Source organism: Brachypodium distachyon, chromosome 5 (assembly GCF_000005505.3).
Source record: "Brachypodium distachyon strain Bd21 chromosome 5, Brachypodium_distachyon_v3.0, whole genome shotgun sequence".
Lineage (NCBI taxonomy): Eukaryota > Viridiplantae > Streptophyta > Magnoliopsida > Poales > Poaceae > Brachypodium > Brachypodium distachyon.
In genome coordinates, this window is record NC_016135.3 from 12,308,441 (window position 1) to 12,328,709 (window position 20,269).

General features: G+C 48.2%; 1 protein-coding gene and 1 pseudogene across 1 annotated transcript; one reads left to right on the forward strand and one right to left on the reverse strand.

Moving 5' to 3' along the window:
* The first annotated feature begins 4,978 nt into the window (after positions 1–4,978).
* On the forward strand, positions 4,979–6,656 carry LOC100829551 (arogenate dehydratase/prephenate dehydratase 6, chloroplastic). Its single transcript, XM_003579626.4, has one exon. The coding sequence runs from the start codon at positions 5,190–5,192 to the stop codon at positions 6,447–6,449; it is 1,260 nt and encodes a 419-aa protein (XP_003579674.1). The 5' UTR covers positions 4,979–5,189; the 3' UTR covers positions 6,450–6,656.
* Positions 6,657–9,918: 3,262 nt separating this feature from the next.
* On the reverse strand, positions 9,919–15,774 carry LOC100829862 (annotated as a pseudogene).
* Between the last annotated feature and the right edge of the window lie 4,495 nt (positions 15,775–20,269).

The window sequence follows — 20,269 nt, forward strand, 5'->3', positions numbered from 1 at the left end:
AGATGCGGACGTGCCTCATATTATGGGACGGAGGGAGTAGATCCTAATCTGACGGTTGTGATACGTAAAGTTAGATTTAAACTTTTAGTTTTAAAATAAGACGCCTAACACATATTGGCACATCTTCTTTCTTCTTCTAGGATCGTCTTTCAAGGTGCACAAAAAAATAATTCACGTATTTTCACAATGATCTGTATCGATGTTCGTCGTAATTTTGCCTAGGCAGTACAGATGCGTTCAGGAATCCAGCAACGACAGCTCCTGCCCAAAATCTCCTTCCTTTTCAACGGCCACCAACTTTGGCTGTCAATATAATCCGTACTTGTCTTGAAATCCAAAGTAGGACTAGTTTACTCTCAAAAAAATCTTTGAGTAAATTCACAAAACTGCTAGTTTCTGACGAACTGTATCACAGAAATACACCTTTTTCGTTTTTTTCAGTTAACCTGTATTTTTGGACTCATCCGTATCGCAAAACCCGTAATTTTGCTGTCAACGCTGCTAATAGGGAAACTGCCATAAGAGGCCCACCTGTCGGTCTCTGAAGCGAAATCTTACTTACCTTAGTAACACCTGCCCTGCTCCAAGCCTCCTCCCGCAGGTCTTCTTCCCCAAGACCGGCGGAACGTCGTCCGCGCCAATCCCCCTGCTTGCAACCTCCCGCGCCAAGACGACGCCAGCAAAAGCAGCGTGACGTCTCCAAGATCCCTCTGGCGCACTCGCCCTCATCCCCGACTGCCCCGAGAGCCCCCGCACCGATAGGCCTGGCTAACGAGCATGCTCGGCTCGTTATGCTCGTTAATCTTAACGAACATCAAATCCTGTTCGGCTCGGTTCGTTTACTGCTCGCGAGCGCTCGTTAAACTCGTTAGCGGTGAAAAAAATGGACAGCATGTATGCAAAAAAAATGGCAAACAAAGCATGTGTACAACATTATAATAAGTTCATAACAAATAAGACTAATAACCATTACAGGCTACAACACAAATACTCATAAGACTAGCAACCATTACAGCTTCGGTGTCTTCATACGGTACAATACAAAAGCACTAATAAGACTAATATTAGTTTGATGAGAGTACGAAACGAGGAGGAGACTGGAGTCCCGACTGACCTAATGAGTCTTGGGCTTGGGCCGCATTCAGGCAGTTGGGCTGTTCGGGAAGGTGTGCTGGGCCTAGCAAGTCGTAGGTTACTGTGTTTGATTCAACCGCCAGACGCCAGATAACGAGCTAACGAGCATGCTCGCGAGTCTCGCTAGCTCGGCTCCTTAAGCTCTTTAGTGTTAACGAGTTTCAGGAGGTGCTCTACTCGGCTCTTTAGTCTAACGAGCCGAGTACCAAACGAGTCAAGTTACTCTCCGAGTACCGAGTAAAATGTTCAGGCCTACGCACCGAGCTCCTCCGCCGCCGGCTGCGCCTCGCCGTCGACTCGCCTCAACCGGTTTCCTCTTCCCCGACCGACCCCGCCTACGAATTCGTGGTGAGCTTCTCCTTCTTTCCCCCTGTTTCCCTCCTCGGATCCACCCCCGTAGAGCTCTTCCGTATTGGACGCCGCCGGCGAGTTTCTCCCATGAGCGTTCTGCTCCCCTGCGCCATCCATGATGGGAGCATTCCAGCCCAAACCAGGCCCGCAGCCCCACTGCCCCGCCCAGCCGCCCTGCTGCCCAACCGCGCCGCCCGCTCGTCGTCCCGGACAGAGGCGAGGCCACCACCACCTGTCAGTTTCCTGTTAGCATCGTTGACAGCGAGATTTAGGGTTTTGCGATACGGTTTAGTCCAAAAATACGGGTTAAGTGATAAAAAACCCAAAAAATATAGTTTTGCGATACAGTTCGTCAGAAAATAGGAGTTGGATTTTGCGATATTTACTCAAAATCTTTCTTACCGCGACGTCACAAGGTGGACATACAAAGACTGGCACGCACACACGTGCTAGGGAACGGTGCGCTCACGGGTACGGAGTATATCAGTAGCCCCTGAAGTGGCGAGCAAGCGGTCGGTCTATGCGTCTTCACCGTGTTCCATCCCCGGCCAGCCACTAAACATGCGGCTCAAAAAGATTTGTGCTCGCTAAGTTTGCTTTATTGTGGTTCCCCCTCACGTTGCATTTCAAAGTGAAGTTATTCTAACACTATTTAGAGTAGAGTATTTGACACAACATTGATATCTCTTTGTGATTCTAAATAAGGCTCCATCTAGCGTTGCAATGGATAATGGTAATCTTGTTTGACTAAGTAGATTCAGTTTATATTTATTTTCTGACTAACTGACTGTGTATTTGTACATCAACTTTCTTTGCAATATGATACACACAACCAGGAGCGTAGCTAGGTAATACATGTAAAAACCGAGCTTCTCTCTCGCCCCCAACCGCTCTCGTGCTCCTCTAGATCTAGGGCCGCTCGGCCCCTCCCCTCTCCTCTCCAGCGGCGTCCGGCGTTGAGCAGGGTGAGGGTCCCCTCCCTGTATAGCTATTAGCTTTAGTTTTTGTGTCTTCGTCTGGTGTATGCCGTTAGCCTGGAAGATATTGCCGGTGCTCGCGGGCCGCACCCAGCGTTCGGTGGCTCTCCTCCTCATCGTGGTGCTCCTATGGTTGGAGCCACAGGCGGAGAAGAGGAGCGCTGCTGTATTCATCTTCAATAAGCCCGCGATATGCCCAGATCTGGACGGTTTAAACTCTTCGTCTTTCTCTCCTGTTTGCTGTCATGGTGGCGGATTGGGAGTTGATTTGGGGAGATGTGAGAACCACCTAAGATCTTGCATCCCCTTCCTTAGATGTTATCTAGCCTGCAATTTCCCCATGGTTGGCCTGCCGACTGTGCAAAATTTCTTCTTTCGTCGGCAGCATGAAGGTCTAAATTGCAATGCTGGCCTCGCATCTTGCGAGCTACGCCTCCTGTTGAGGTCCATGACCTCCCTCCAGGGAGGCCCAGTTACGGGTCTGGTTCAGGCGTACGGCGGTCTCGCTGGTGGTGTGCTCGGCAGACAATCGTTTGTCTCCGTCGTCGGTGGATGAGCTTCTTCGATATGTTTTGCCCCGACGAAGTTTTCTTCCTCCTGCTCCGACGTGGGCATATAAGGAGGCAGCTATATTGAAGGTTGGCGCCGGCCTTCTCTTTGATCTCTAGCAGTCGCATGTGCAACCCAGATGGTGGTGGTCGCCGGCGAGTAGGCTTCACGGTGGAGTTTGCTTACACGGTGGCTTCCTGTCTGTGACGACGCGTGTTTGTGTACGTGTCCCCTCCCTGCGTGGCTGGGTGGCACGTGTGTTTGGGATTGTAATCACTTCCTTTTAATCTATGCAGGCTCTTTTTCAAAAAAAAAGGAGCGTTGCTAGGTAGGCTTACCCTGGTGCACCTGTACCAGGTTCCAATTTTTTTTACTGGCAATTATGTCAAAATTTTACCATGTGCACCAGGTTCCTTGAAGTAAATTGCATCATGGTACTATAAATTAGCCAATAAACATCCTCTTGATCTATTTGTATGCAGCAAGCTTCATGTTGTGTGCACCGGGTCAATTGTTCCTCTAGCTCTGCCCCTACACACAACCACTTCTACTATTATTTATTAAGAGTTGTTAAGCACCAGTTGAACATACAAGCACAAAAGAGACTACAAAATGCAGTCACACAGCTTGTTTCTAGCACGCCACCCATGCTAATTGAACAAATGGTGGCGTTGGTTGAAAAAATTGATCAATGGATGGCCCCAACGCCGCCCATGCTTGTATCCAGACAGCGCGAGTAAACAGCAAAATGCATTGAGGAAAGAATGAAACCTGGTAGTCCACGCAGGTGCGCCAGATGATATTTAAAGCTTATTTTCTTTAAGAGCATGTGCTACCCATGTTACAAAGGAAAGGAAGAATAAATTACAAATGCAGAAAAATTAGCAATGTTGCCACCAAGCAAGGGAAGCTAAGATGATAAACCTTGGAACCCATGGTAATCTTGTTATATCTCACAATATACCGTACTTGAAATAAGACTGACTATAGTATTTAACACCATCTTGACTCCGTTTGGCCTCACCACAGACCATGTAATCAGATTTTGCTTATTTGTTCTTTTTCTAGGAGTGCTTTAGTGATAAAAAGAAACCGAATTACAATCCAGGTGAGTAGCTCCGCAATACAAGTGGTGACTCAAGTCACAAAACATCAGACTCTACACCATTTTTAGCTAATTGTGCTACTTCATGAGCGATTCTATTACACTCACTCTTCATTAAAGAAAACTTAGCCGCTCGGCGTCAGTTAGGATAGTAGGATAGATTTCAGATCTAGCAGTAGGTGGCCACACCGTGCCATGTCGTATGTCGATGAACTTAGCCCATCGATGAGTCCTAAGCAGTCACCTTCAGTCTCAATAGGCATGTTGATCCATTCAATAGCAACCCGCACACACCAGGCGCATGCGAGTAACTCAGCTTCTTCCACGTGTATGTATCGTACCAAAACATGTTTTTTTTTTTTGCGAAGAGTACCAAAACATGTTTTGCAGGAAGGATGAATTGATCACAAATTCACAATCAATAAAAAGAAATGTGGAATTACATCCAGCTCGCCCATCCTAAAATTGCTTGTTGTCTTTTACGGGCGAGACGATTGAAACCTAGCGCAAAGATCCAAGAGATTCGCACTTTTCGCACGCACGGACCTGGCGCCGTGATTTGCCGGCCGATCTAGGAAACGGCGGCGAAAAGGGGAAGCAGCAGGCGCGCGGCTACCAGCAGCAGCGCACGCGACGGCGAGGGAGGATGCACTGCACGTTCTCGTTCAATTCTACCTCACGACCTTCACCAGCTACGGAGTAAGCTGGTTGGTGAAGTGGCCAAGATATATTTTGATTTGACGCTGACCCAACCAACCCCCATCGTGTCCGTTCCGAGTCCTGATTCCTGAAGCCTTTAACCCCGCGCGTCCCCACCGGGCCGCCACCACCAACCCCCTCCAGCTCCAAAGACCCGAACGAACACAAACCAACCAAGCGCCACCTATATATCTCCCTTCCACCCTCCCATTCCCCTCTCAGCTTCTCGCTCTGAAGCTTTACTCAAACTAGTAATTTTAGTTTTCTCCTTTACCTTTAGATAGTTACCCGGCACCGGCGGTATTGTATTACCAGAAAGATTGTACCAATCCAAGAAACAGAGGAGGATCAAGAGCTAATTGGAGTGGCAAGACATGGCTGCGGCGAGTTTGATCAGGGCGCCCGTTGGGCGGCTGCCGTGCCACGCTCCGGGGAGGAGCGGTGGCGTGGTCAGGTGCTCGCTGCAGGGCGCCGTCGTCGGCGGCCGGACCGAGTGGCTCAGCAACTGTGCCGTGCTCTCCAGCAAGGTGGCCGCGCTCGGCCCTCACTCCGTCAACGGCCACGCCGCTCCGCCTATGGCGCCGGCCCCGACGAACGGGCCGGTGCTGGATTTGATCCCCGTGAGCAGTATTAACGGCGGCGCCAAGAACAACAACCTGCCGGTGCCGCTGAAGATCTCGGATCTGTCCCCGGCGCCGATGCACGGGTCGGAGCTGCGCGTGGCGTACCAGGGCGTGCCGGGCGCGTACAGCGAGAAGGCGGCCGGCAAGGCGTACCCGGGCTGCGACGCCATCCCCTGCGACCAGTTTGAGGTGGCGTTCCAGGCCGTGGAGCTCTGGATCGCGGACCGCGCCGTGCTCCCCGTGGAGAACTCGCTGGGCGGCAGCATCCACCGCAACTACGACCTCCTGCTCCGGCACCGGCTCCACATCGTCGGCGAGGTGCAGCTCCCCGTGCACCACTGCCTGCTCGCGCTCCCGGGCGTCCGCAAGGAGAACATCACCCGCGTCATCAGCCACCCGCAGGCGCTGGCGCAGTGCGAGCACACCATCACCCGCATGGGCCTCAACGTGGTCCGCGAGGCCTTCGACGACACGGCGGGGGCCGCCGAGTACGTGGCCGCCCACGGGCTCCGCGACACGGCCGCCATCGCGTCGTCCCGCGCCGCCGAGCTCTACGGCATGGAGGTGCTGGCCGACGGCATCCAGGACGACTGCGGCAACGTGACGCGGTTCGTGATGCTGGCAAGGGAGCCCATCGTGCCGCGCACGGACCGCCCCTTCAAGACCAGCATCGTGTTCGCGCACGACAAGGAAGGCACCTCCGTGCTCTTCAAGGTGCTCTCCGCCTTCGCCTTCCGCGACATCACGCTCACCAAGATCGAGAGCCGCCCACACCGCCACCGGCCCATCCGCCTCGTCGACGACGCCAACCGCGGCACCGCCAAGCACTTCGAGTACATGTTCTACGTCGACTTCCAGGCATCCCTCGCCGAGCCGCGCGCGCAGAACGCGCTCGCCGAGGTCCAGGAGTTCACCTCCTTCCTGCGGGTGCTCGGGAGCTACCCCATGGACATGACCCCCATGACCGCCGGCTCTTCCTCCACCGTTACATCATCCGATCCCGATTCGTAGCCGACCGGCGCCTTCCTCTCTTCTTCGAGGAGAATGAGAATCAGTAGCGACGTCGGTTAATTTCTGGTCATGTCGTCCTGCTCTCCTCCCTCGTTGCCGGGAGTAATTAATTTTGTTCTTCTACGTTTTTTCTTGTGATAATACGTGTAATTGTGCCGTTTGAGCCAGTTTAATCAGCAGTGAATATACCAGCTGTGATGAGATAGATGAACTCGTGTCATAACATTGTTCCCTCGGATGAACCGAACGCCTGGAAGGTACTCCAATAAACTTGTCGGGCCAAATCGAAAGTCGCAAGGAAATTTGTGGCTACTCCACGTTGACTGCGACCATGTCAACAGGGCAACAACGGGTAGGTAGATCATGGGCAATTGCGTACCCTTCCTTCGTCTTCTCCTCCCCTCGTAGCCTTTTGTTTTGGTAGTTCGTTGCACGTTGTCGTCCCCGGCCGTGTCTCGTCAGGCAAGTTCCCGATGGCACACACACGCATGCACGTTTTCTCGAAATGGAAACAACGGGGAAATGAGTTAATGTGTCGATGCGGTCAGAGCGACCATGCGCGAGCGTAGGTAACTTTTCAAAGAAACGACGGTGAACTAGTCATAGTCATGAAATACCAAGAGCATGTTCAACGCAAATTGCTTAGTCAGGTGTTTGGAAAAAAAAACAGGTTTTGTCTAAGCACCGTCCTATAAGATATCTAGTATAAAAATAAGCACTGATGTTTAGAATAAACGGTTTAATTTTGGAGCACTACCTTAAAATGCTCCAACATACATTAACATATTTGTGCCTCGTTAGTCTTTATCCACATGTTTGTGGTGGAACAAACAATTCACTTGATTAACCAGCCGGACCACCGGGACAGCGACGCCCAATCGGCACGAAACCCACGCAGCTCAACAACAGCAGCCACCATCGTGGACTATTCTTTTTCGTGACAAGACGAAAGGAGCACCGCACCCCAACTAATACTTGCATGGTATCAGCGTCGCTTATAAAAGAGTAGTACAGACGAAACACTGAATAAAAAGATACAGGGCAAAGGTTGCAACGACTGGTTCCGCGGAAAGGCCATCACCTACAGACAGAACCACGAAACAGTCACAAAGAGGCATGTGCTCATTTGGAAATTGAAAAATTATTGAGAATTAACCAGCAGGTTTTCCTTGTAGAGAAAAACAGCGGGTTTCCTAACTTTTCACCAGTCACAAATGTCCTCGATGCATTTTGGAAAAAGAGGAATAGGCGTGTCTTGAGTGACCAGCCTTAAATCATTCATGGATAGTGTATTGAAGTAGTAGTACAGTAGACTTTAAAGTAAACTTATTCTTTTTTTAAAGAAAGTAAACTTATTCGTACACAAAATCAATGGAAAAGCAATCCATCCGGAGTTCAACACCTGGTTGGTGCAAAACATTTCAGCCCATTTTAGCCCATGTCTTAGCTCCAGCCGTCCAGGTACTCGATTCCTACAGACGAGCGAAGAATGTCGCAAGTACGAGGGTATGTTGTAGCCTTGTATGTCTTATGTTTTTGGTTAAACTGATTGATGCATGGAGTAGTACTGTACTGATCGAGCAACGAACACCTTCGCTCCAGCACATACGCCACTCCTCTACAGCGAACCCGAGAGGCCGAGATGTTGGTTCCAGAGTCACCATCCACGATATAAAAGAATTTCTTGGCTTCAATTATGGTGATATCCATCGGAGGACCCATAGATTTGGTCCTAATCAGCTGCTGGGCCAAAGCACGGACGACATTTTTGTCCGCAGGTCCTTGGTGGCCAGACAGCAGCTCTGACGAGAGGACATTCTGCTGAGCATTTGCCGCATTTAAAAATGTTGGAAATACCTGTTTTGGAATTTACCCATTAATTTGGGAATTTACACAAGAAACTACTCTATTGAAGATGATGTAGAACAAAAAGAACACATGTGCAGATAGGACGTAACTGAAAAACAGCTCAGATGAGACACTTAGGCTGCCTTTGTTTATGCTGGAACTGAACTCAAGTTAGTTGGAGCTGGAAAAAGCTATTTTTTTGCTAGCTGGAAAGCTGGAGCTGAACCTGACTTGATGTTCGTTTAGGATGGCAATGAAATTGTGGCTGCGGCTGGATGGAAGTGAAATGTTTGTAATGCCCCCGTTTGTTGCAAATTTTGATTAAGTGCCGAGTTTGATGATGTAAACGCAAATGACGAGTTTAATAGTTGTTTTCGGCATAAAATACCATTATCTAACTTTGACAATGAAAAAATACTACTAATGGAGCCATTCTCATAATTAATCGTAGTCCAAAAGTTAACCATATAATGTCATAACAGATAATACTAATATTAAGTAGGAGTACATTTTTTTTCTAAGTCTAATTTATTCCCTATCTGTACTCTGATGCATAATTCTTTGCCTGTCTCCGCACAGGTACATGCTTTCCGATGCAAAAAAAATGCAACACAATACTAGACACTAGTACAAAATACAATATGAGATGATGGCAACCTCAAATACACTGACAGGAAGAAAAAGATGACAGCAGTAAAGCGGAGCAAAAAATGAAATTCCCCGGCTTGATTTAGCATGTCGACAGTTTGATAGCAATGTCTAATCAATTCAAAGTCTGCATCTGTACTACCTTTCTCATATCATCACAAACTAATTCCCCATTCACCAATACACGGGAGGCATAAATCAAGAACACATGGCGCTGGAGGACATGAACAGGAAGGAGAGGCTAGCAATTGGGGGACGAGGAGGCGCTGATGCAGTTAATAATCGGCGTAGTCTCCATCGTTCTAATTAAGCCGTCGGACAGGAGGAAGGAGAGTAGAACATCAAGCCGCCGCAGCTGGGGGATGGGGAGGCACTGAATCCGGCCACCGCCGCGCCATATCTCTACGAATCTGGCCGCGGGTTGGAGCAGGGCGACAGGTAGGCAGACGACAGAGATGGCGCGTTCTGGCGGCTCGGATCTGATGCGGAGGATGGGAAGGGGCTGCGGCCTGCGGGCTGGCGGCGTCCCGGACCCTAGCGCAGCCGCCGGTTGTGAAAGAGGAAGGGGAGGAATCGGAGGAAAAAGACTGGCTCTGGAGGAAAACGGTTCGGGCTCTCGGTGGCATTTTGGGTGTAAATAGTGCATAAGTGACAAATGTAAAAGGACGTGGAATATTTCACAAGCTCCAGCCAGGAGGAGAATCACCGAAATAGGTGTTTGTGTTCTCTCGTGCAAATTTGGCTAGAGATTCTTCTCTTCAGCTAGCTGCAAATGAGTTGTTTGTTTTGGCTTGTTGGTTTATAGTTCTTAGAAGCTAAATAAACAGAAGTTTCAGCCTAAACAAAGAGACCTTAATTGCAAGCGTGACCCAACAGAGCAGCACAGTATGTCACCTATATCCTTTGTCCCAACTGTCAAGCCCTAGACAATGTAATGGAGGATGATATAACGAACCGTTCTGATGACATGTTATGCTCACAAGTTTATTTGTTTAATGTATCGAGAAAATGAGCATTATTCCATGCAAAAGCTACACATTCTTCTCCTTAAACTCTTGGGTGTTCACATCGGATAAGAAAGAAGAAAAACATCAATAGTATATAGTTTTCCAAGCATCAATTTGACTCTATAATAGATCATGGCAAACAGCAGTCATTTACACAGTTACAGTGGCTTCGATCTCTTGTAGCCTGAGGGTAACAGCTCTCTTGTGCGCCTCTAGCCCTTCCACTTCCACCATCTTCGCAACATACGGACCCAGCCTTCTCAGCCCTTCCTGAGTCGGGGATTGAACGGTGATGTATTTGAGGAAAGAGTTCAGTGACACACCGTTGTACATCCTTGCGTAACCATAGGTTGGAAGGAGATGGTTCGTTCCACGAGTAAATTTCCCGGAACCATCACAAGACAGTTGTTTGCTAATTTTCGCACAGAACCACTGCGATTTAGTGAACTTGTTGCACGTACCACTGATTTCGTTGTTTGGGGCGCATATGCGTGTTTCTTACCGGTCGGGCCCACATGTCGGGTTGAACAGATGGAGCTGACGTCAGAAGCACCGTTAGCAGCGTCAGTGCGGCCTCGGGGGTGGGCTTGGCGGCCTCGACGACGACCAGAGCACGGGCGGCGCGCGAGACGCAGCTCTGGCCCATCCTGCTCAGGTGGTAGGCCGCCCCTCCTATGCTCTGCTTCGGCGAGCTCTCCCGAGCCCTTCTCTGGCCGCCACCCTCTCTACCTGCCCCTGCTTGCGCTCGTCTTCCCCAAGACCCGCGGAATGGGTCTCCCGCGTCGATCTGCGCGCACGTGACCTCCCGTGCCTCTCCATCGGCACCTGAAGGACCGCACGGACGCGGCGAAGCCGCTGGTGCCCTCGCTCCAGAGTTTGCGCCTGGCTCTTCGCGCCGCCCCGCGCGCCGTTGCTGCTCCGCCCCGGCGTGCGCACGGCCCCGCGCGCCGCTCGCGCCTCTGCCTGCTGCTCCGCCGCCGCGCGCCCGGCTCGTCCCTGTCCCTCCTCTGCGCGCGCGCCTCCTGGAGACCGCGGTGGAGGCGTCGACCTCAACGCATGCGCCGCAACCAGGAAGTGCCTCCGCCTCGCGGCCGAGTCCGGCGTCGCCCACGAGGCCATCGACCTCGAGCTCTCCGTCGGCGGCACCAATGGCCGAGCGACGACGGCGCGGGCGATGGCAAGGCGCGCGGTGGCTCGCGGGGCCGCAACGGAGGCGCGCGCGGCGACAGGGGCGGCGGAGCAGAGGCGGCCACGTGGGGCGGCAGGGGCCGCGGCGAAGCAGCAACGCGCTCGGGGCGCCAGGGACGGCGGACCAGTAGAGGCGTGCGGTGCTGCAGGGGCATGGCCGGGCAGTGACGAGATGGCGACAGGATGGGAGCAGTGGCCGGGCTGACGCAGGAACATGGGACGATGGTGGGGCCCGCAGTCAGTGGGAGAAGAGAAAGGCTTGGACACCTGGCTAACGGACGGTGTTAACGTCAGCTCGGCCTGTTGACCTGACATGTGGGCCCGACCGGTCAGAAACGTGATTATACGCCGCAATAGATCGAATCAGTGCTATGTGCAACAACTTCATTGAATTGCGGTGGTTCTGTGCAAAAATTAACAAAAACGGTGGTTTTCGCAACAAGTCACTGAAATTTGGTGGTTCTATGCTATTTACTCTTCGTTCCACTGGCGTAGTCGCCCACACTCTCCGGGGTCCATTGTCCTAAGAAAACTGAACCTGCAGTTGGAATGACAAGGCATGGGATACAAGATCTGTTTGGCAGCAAATAAGTTGCTACAAACCATGCCTACCTGAATTCTCGATGAGCTCCCATCCTTTACATTGATGATCAAATGCTCAGGAGCATACATATTTGAGAATGATATTGCCTGGAAAAAAAGGTAACCGGACGGTTATGATTTTCCAAATGGCTGCCATCAAGAATCCTTGGAAAAGAAAGGTAACCAGACGGTTATTTAACAATTTGATGCTATTCATAATGCATTGTGACAGTGGTACTTCAGAAGCACATGAGGACAGAGGTCACAAATGGATAGATGCATAGCAAATGAGCTGCATAGGTGAATCAGGTGAATACCTCATCCATATCTCTGGCAAACACAGTGAAACTGTGACCAAGTGCTTTGGAAGCAAATTCTCCTCTAGGAAGAGCATTGCACTGCTTGCTAACTTCTGCTTCAATAGCACTCAAATCAACATCAGTGCCCACAATAACTAGAACAACCTGACTGTCCGGGCCATGTTCTGCCTACAAAATTTGACCAACTCTGATCTAACATATATTGAGAATTCTAGGTAGCGTCAAATATTATCTTTATTTGTTCTAGAAAAAGTTTGAGATGCAAATAGTGAACAGTTCTAATGCAGCATACACTTTTCAGTACCACAAAGCAGAACATCAGGAAGAGAAAATACTTGAGATAGCAGATCAGCAGCAACATAAACTGGGTTTGCATATTTATCTGCAATGACCAGAACTTCTGAAGGGCCAGCAGGCATGTCTATAGAGACCATAGCTTCACTGTTCTGCAGTCAAATAAGACTGAGAATCACAAAAACAGATATACAGAAAAGATGCCGGAAAGGCAGATAATGGTCATGTGTTACATAGAAGAGCAGAATAAACCTGAAGAATCATTTTAGCAGCTGTGACATACTGGTTACCAGGCCCAAAAAATTTCTCAACCTGCCAGGCCAATAATAAAATTAGCAACCGAGACACGATCATTGCAGCTAATGTAGAACTTGGTAATTCAACAGCACGTCCGTATTTGCATAGATCACTCAAGCAGGATATGAACCTCTAAGGACATGACGACATAACCCCATGAATGCTAAGTCAATTAGGTCGTATTTATAAGCTTCTAACAAGCACATGTCAATACACTATACAGGGATCATGATAAACATACAAAATGCCCCAACTTATTCTAAACAAGTAACTGATAGTGCCATAGATCTCGAGCACCTTTGGGCATGATGCAGTTCCCCATGCCATAGCTGAGATTGCCTGAAAATAAAGAAAGAACATTAATAACACAGAACTACATTATAAAGCAAACAAAGTCGCAAAATATTCTTCTACCTGAGCTCCCCCAGCTTTCAATATGTGTGTAACACCAGCTTTTTTCGCACAGTAAAGAACCTCCTGCACGAAACAAGAATAATGCCCGGTTCTCCCCACTTTCATCTTACAAAAACAATTACTCCCTCTGACCCATATTACTTGTCTCAAATTTGCCCAAATATGGATGTATCTATGTTTAAAAAGCGTCTAGATACATTTAATATTTTGACAAGTAATTCCGACCGGAGGGAGTACTAAAAAAACAGCAGCAGCTCCATGTCTGACAAAACTTACCTTACATATGCTACCATCACGACTAGGGGGTGTGGCAAGAACCAGTTTTGCATCCAGCAATCTGTGCAGGCTGTTAAAAGAGAACCTTCATGAGAAATTTCAAACAACGACTAAATACAACCAGTTCAGTTGAGAAGATTGGATAAACATAAGCGTACCACAGCGAGCATCAATGCAGTTGAAGGCAACACTGCAGTACCACCTGGAACATACAACCCGACAGAACCAATGCATCTTGTTATCCTTTTACATCTTACACCATTGATACATTTGGGTGAATGCACACAAAATAAGCATAAGCATATAAAAATGGTGAAATGTGTAAATGGGGACATCAAAGAATCACTTATTCTCTTACTTTCATATTCTCAACTGTCTTCTCTGTCATCTTTTGTGAAACATGGAAGGCAAAAATATTGTCATATGCCACGTCAAAGGCTTCCTTTACAGCTGGATCAAGCTACAAAGTTTATGAAGGTAAGAAAGCAAAATTTGTCTAACAAATAAATAGAACATATTTGAGGACCAACATCGGAATCTAAACACAAACATAATACCGTCAAGTCTACCTATTTCTAAGGATTGGAAGCATCTAAATGCAAATAAATAAAGCCTACATAGGAAATCCTCTGTTGTAGAAATAGACAACTAATAAAACCATGTATCAAAATGAACTGTGGAGAAAAAACGTGAAATTTGTTTATTTTGTGTTTCACAATGGTCATGATTATTGTTGCTCTACAAATTGTGGCAGAAAGTTTTGAGGATAAGACAGTACGCCCAAAGGCCATGGTGGCATTGGGGTCTGGGATTTCTGTCTTTTCAATCAGGCTCTCTTGACAAGGCACGATTGGCGCTTATCAGAATTCCCAAACAGCCTATGCGCCGTTTATTAACAAAAACAGTTTGCGTACCACACATTATAAGAACATTACAACTGTTTCTTTTACTCTATTTAGCCCAGTTTTTACAGCATTTCACCCAGTAAAAGCCCAGCACACAGTGTCCATGGTAATGTCATACGTGCGTCGTACAAATTTTGTCGTACGCCAAGCAGTGCTGGTTTACTGAAGGCAAAATAGTTCCCCAGTGGTCATTTGCTCAATACTGTTTTTGCTTGAATCAAGTCACCAAGTTGGCAAGCCATTGAACATGGGCTCAAGCTGCTGAAACAAGGTGTCATTTGGAGAGTATATACTATTATACTGAAGGTTAATATAAGGAGGGGGATAATTGGATTTCTTGGAATTTTTGTCTCAAAGGCACTGGAAGAAGAAATACATCACGCTTGGAATGGGTATCTGATCTAATGCTCTCTGAGTCTAGGGGATGGAATGAGGATTTGATTCGACATATTATGTGCCCACATGATGCAGATGCAGTGTAAGAGAAAAGTGAATTCCATGGCTCATGAGATAGACAAATTCTGTAATAGGTTTAAGAGTGGAGGAGGTATGTTGGTCCGCGGGCAATCCTTCCAGCAAATCCTAACTAGTCGATAGCGGTTGTATGAATCTGATTTAATCTATACATGGGGTTTTAAAAAAAATCAAAAAAGTTGCAAGAAGAGTACCTCTGCATCCAGAAGATCGCTAACACGCACAACCACATTATCGAGTATGACCTTGTCAAACTTCTCTGTATAACTGAACAGACCAAGTAGAGTAAATTAAGAAAAATTTCTGTATTACACCATGAACAGAACAGTCAAACACTTACTCCTTAACCGCAGCATCACCTCTGACGCGCACATCTTCAACAATCGGATTCACCTGAGCGCATAAAAACAAAAAATTCCATGGTTCTAAGGTTGCGACACAATGTTGACTTCCACAAATGAATTATGTCCGCCTTATCATACCGTGCTGAAAATGGAGGAGAAGTCGATGCGAGGGCGTGCCTTTAGGCTGCTAACCTCTACATCACTGAGATTGGACAGTCGATACGATTTCATTGCGCAGCTAACAGTCAACACTGAAACCACCAAGAAACAAAATTACAGTCCGGAAAATCTAATCCAAAAACCTTAGAACCAACAGCTACAAGTACATAATTCAAAACCTCGCACCTTTCGACTTGAGGACTCGGGAAGAGGCAAGACAGAGCCGACAACCACGACCAGCGCTGGCACCCCCGACGGGCAGAGCCGGAGCGCGTAAGCTGCCCATCAACAGAGCCCGATTCAGTTCTGAGTAATTTGTGGAGGTCAGTTTGGGATTAAGTAATCACTGGATGGCTAACAGCTCATACCCAAAAAAGCAATGCCCAACACCGCGGACGGGGTGGAGAAGGCAGGGAGGCAATGGAATTGAACGAGAACGCACACACAGGGCGGCGACTCGCGTGAGAGGCGGGCACGGCACGCGCGTTCGAGCGAATCAGCCTGGGTGTTAGCTAGGTCAGAAGGGAAGAGGAACAGCGTGTTGGGCAAAGTCGGGGAACTGAAGTCCGGACTGAGTTTATATCATTGATTTTGTGGCGATTTCTTTTTTAGCTGGCTAAGGCCTCGTTTGATTCAAATAATTTTCATAAGAATTTTGTACGATTAAATTTTTAGGAAATTTTCCTGTGTTGGTCGTTTGATTTATAGGATTGATCCTACAGTAATTCTTTCAAATGATTCATTTGCACTACATTTCATAAAAAAAATTACATCCATTCCAATCTCTTGGTAGAATTTCTTTGGTGCAATTAACAAAACTTTGGGCAAACAAAATCCTATAGGGTCAAGATAAACATGACATAGTAATCCTTCATTTTATTTTCGTATTTTTTTAATCTTATGAATCAAAAATACCCTAACTTTTTTTTCTGAATCGGGGAAGACCCAACGTGGAGCAGAGGAACTGGAGGAAGTATGTGTGCCTCCTCTTTCACGCTTTGTTTTTTCGACTTATTCATCAGCCACCGTCTATCGGCTCACGTGTCCAACACTTTCAGGCGTCGGATCCATAGATCCCAGGCTCGCAACCGTCTAGCCAGGGCCGTACAATGGCAAGAGCAAGCTGTGCAATTGTTTAGGGCTTTCAAAAATCAGGGCCAACCAGTCCATAAAATTCAGAGTGAACTTATACAGAACTCAAGATAGACTGAAACCGGTTTGCAATTTCTTTTCCAAATGTTAATCTGCTTCCTTGGATTTTTCAGTTTGCTATTTAATGTATCAGCCATGTCTGTATCTCTTATCCAATTGGACCAGTTTGCCTGTATAAGGTTTTTAAACAGTGGTTTGTACTTCCAGTTGTTTTCATATCTGAAAGTAATTAGCCTTTTGGAATGAGCATTCGCATTAACTTGACTGGGTGCAAACTGACGCCAGCTGCAATGTGCAAATTGGAGTCTGTAGTTCATACCGACTTCGGAAACAAAGATTGAACCGAAGTCGGATGATATACGACCCGGCCACGCGGTTTGAGTTAGAATCGACATAGGCTAGCTACTACTATGGTACTTCCTCACGTTGTAAAGTACTAACCTGTAGCGGCCGATCGAGATGATATACGACCCGGCCGTTTCGCTGCTCCTCCAAACCTTTGTACTGTACGATTCGATCGATGGCCGGCGCCGATCATTTCTCTGGCCTCTCGGACGATCTGCTCGTCCGCGTCATCTCCTTCCTCCGGATCAGGGAAGCCGCCCGCACCGCGGCTCTGTCGCAGCGATGGCGCCCGCTGTGGCTCCGCTCGGTCACCCTCAACCTCGACTCCAGCTCCTACGGCGACCCCCGCCACTACATGCCATTCGAGGTCAGGGATCGGCTGATCCACGACGCGGGTCACGCGACCCGCCGGTGCCGGCCCGTCACGAAGCTGTCGCTGTTGGTGAAGGGACACGACGAAACCTTCTGCTGTGGCGTCATGAACAACTCCATCTGGACAACCGACGGCGGCAGGAGCCTGATGAACTCTCTCCTCCTCGACGTCCCGGCGCTGCGGCACATCCCGGAGCTACGCGTCGGGTTCGACGTCGTCGACAGGGAGCGGGAGCTGATTGTCCTATACAACCTGGACCCTGCCGTCTTACCGGGGCACACCCTCCGGGTCTTGGATCTCACGCGCTGCACGCTCGATGTCCCACCGGGCGCCGCCGCCATCTCCTTGCCTCGCCTCTCCGCGCTGCGGCTTCACAAGTGTTCGTCGCCGATGAAGGATCTCCAGGGCCTTATCCATGCGGCGCCCAGCCTCGGCAGCCTGCACGTCGAGGACTTGTTCTGTGGCAATATGTCCCGCGCCGACCGTTTCGTGCTCCACTGCCCAAGCGTCACCACGCTCGCGCTGGCCCCCGCCTTGGGGACTCGCCACGCCATTGAAATCGACGCGCCATGCCTGCGCAGCTTCAAGTTCTCTGGACCCCTCACAGAGTTCTCAATGAAATCGCAGCAACCTTCTGCCAAGTTGACACGAGTCGATTTGGCCCTCGGCTGGATATGCACGGTCAAGACGGCCAACGAACCCAGTCATGGTTCGGCACTTTCTGGCAATTCCTCCGGAGCTTCCAGCATGCCAAGGCCATCAAATTGAAGGTGCCAAGCATTGAAGGCATGGCGGTTGACAAGGACGCGGAGCACGAGCACCTGGCCACTTTCCACGGCCTGGAACGGCTAGAGCTAGATGGGCCGTCTCACCCAGGCCACAGAGATGAAGCAGCTGCGGCCATTGCCAGCCTGCCACAGTGCTGCCCGGTGATCCACGATTTCCACATTCGGATGATTGCAGAAACCTGGGGTTACCGAACTCGTTTCGCTGACGAGAGTGGGGCGGTTCCATTGTCGGATCTTGATGTGTCTATGGACTTGTTTGAGAGGCGCTACTCAAAGGAGATGGCTCCTCTCATGCTGCTCGACCGGGACGATGGTTTCTCACAGGTTGCAGACCTGCCTGGTTTGACTGGCTGTCGATTCAATTGCTTGCAGAATCATCTGAAGAATGTCAAGTTGCAGTTTGAGCTGAAGGGGTGGGATAGCTTTGAGGTTTGCCTGGCCAAATTCTTCGCGGAAAATTGCAAGGTCCTTAAGGTCCTGCAAATTGATGATGGGAAGCTCAACTATTTGAGCCATATCAACTGGATGGTACACAGATGGAGAGCTAATGCGTTGGAACAAAGGAAACGGATAGGACGGGATTCAACTCACGCGTCGGAACAGAGGGGGGAAAGGAAAAGGTACACAATGGAAGAGCCAAATTTCACCCTTACAAAAGTAAGAAGGAAACATTAGGAATTTGAGAGGGTGTACTCCAGTGCATGTGCCCTGGGTGATTTTCTCTTAGTTACAAGTTTCAATAAAATTGTGAAATAACTACTCTCTGTCCAACAAAAGATGTCTCAATTTTGTCAAAATTTGGATGTATTTAGATGTGAGTTAGTGTATAGATACATTCAAATTTAGTCAAAGTTGAGACTTCGGTGACACATTAAGCTCATTTGCATGCTGACCGCAGAAAACAAATGAAGCGCATTTATTTTACTTAGAGCACATGGGTAGGAGAGGGAGAAAATTTGGGTACCCAAAATCTGTCCAACATACCTAAAACTGAATACATACCTATATTTTTACCTTTTTCTTTTTTTTTGGCACAAAATCCCTATCTTCCCCAAATCACCGACACGTTGAACACCAAATCGCTCCAAATCGATTCATGCTAGAGTGGCTGAGGATGATTGCGGCGTGCGGGGGAGGTCGTAAGTGGCGGCGGTGTTTGATCATTCTTAATCAGCTGCAAGTCTGTGCATCCAGATGGACAATCATAAAAATATACTGCCTTCATAAACATCCCGTCTTCTATATCTAAATAAGAATAGTCCACTACATGATTTCCTCAACACGCAAGCATGCCACATCATCAAGCCCACCATATTGGCGTGCAAATCATGCATGTCTTTTTTCATGTATTCATTTACATTTTTCATTAATCGATCAATTCAAACCATGCCATCTCATCACTCAACCATTTTTCATTTTTTTGGTAAATTTTTTCTCTTTTTATACATCATTTTCTCACATAGGTTATGTTTGGATGCTAGCCAAAACACACCTTAACAATTTTTTGGTCATGACCAAAACTTTGGTCTTTGTTTGAATTGTAGCCAATAATTTGACAAGCCAATGATTTCTTGCCAACTCTAATTTTTAAAGTCTCCGGCACCAATGAAAAATACACATATTTTTAGAGAAGTTTTTAGATTTCATTCTAGCAAATAGATTTGGAACTCAAGAGAATTGCGGCTAATGCAAACTTAGACGCCAGGTGTGCATTGATAATGTATATTTACGAACCATGAGACTTGAAATTAAGTGAGGTGCGGTTTAAGATGTTCGACAAGATTTTGTACACTAATCTCTTCCGGTGGATTGAAAAAAAATCAAGCATGGAGCCAACAAGGTGTGGCCCTGTTCAGATTGCTATGCATCATACATGTACGTGTATATGTAAATGCTCCCGTGCGTACTCCTGATTTAAGGTGACACGATTAATGGGCTAATGGCCAGACAATTAATTAGCCCAAGCTGGCTATATAGATTGCTAGCACGGCACATCTTTAGTCCATGCACACACGTGCAGGGGGCTGTTGTATTAGCTCAATCGTCCTGCCACGCTCGGACGAGCGGGCTGCTAGACGCTGCACTGGCCGATCGTGCGCGTAAAGATTTGCCCGCTACATACGCATGGTAATTAAGGTTGCACCCGACGGAAAACCCCAACGCTGCTGAAACATGGAAACAAATATCAACAATACAGGCGCTGATTGATTGTTGCTTGCACCCGACGGATGGAAGTTTCCTAGTATGACCTGAGGCGAGGCGGTGCTCTTCTCTTCTGTGAGATCGAGATAGGCAATCAGAGGGCTGAACGATTGCGCGGAAACAAATTAAAACTTTTTCCGAAAGTTCAAATCCTAAACCATCTTTCTGTCCGTGATAGTAAAACAGTCTTAATTTTTGTTGGAT

Coding starts and splice junctions, on each gene's coding strand:
- LOC100829551 (XM_003579626.4), top strand. CDS start 5,190: ATGGCTGCGGCGAGTTTGATCAGGGCGCCCGTTGGGCGGCTGCCGTGC.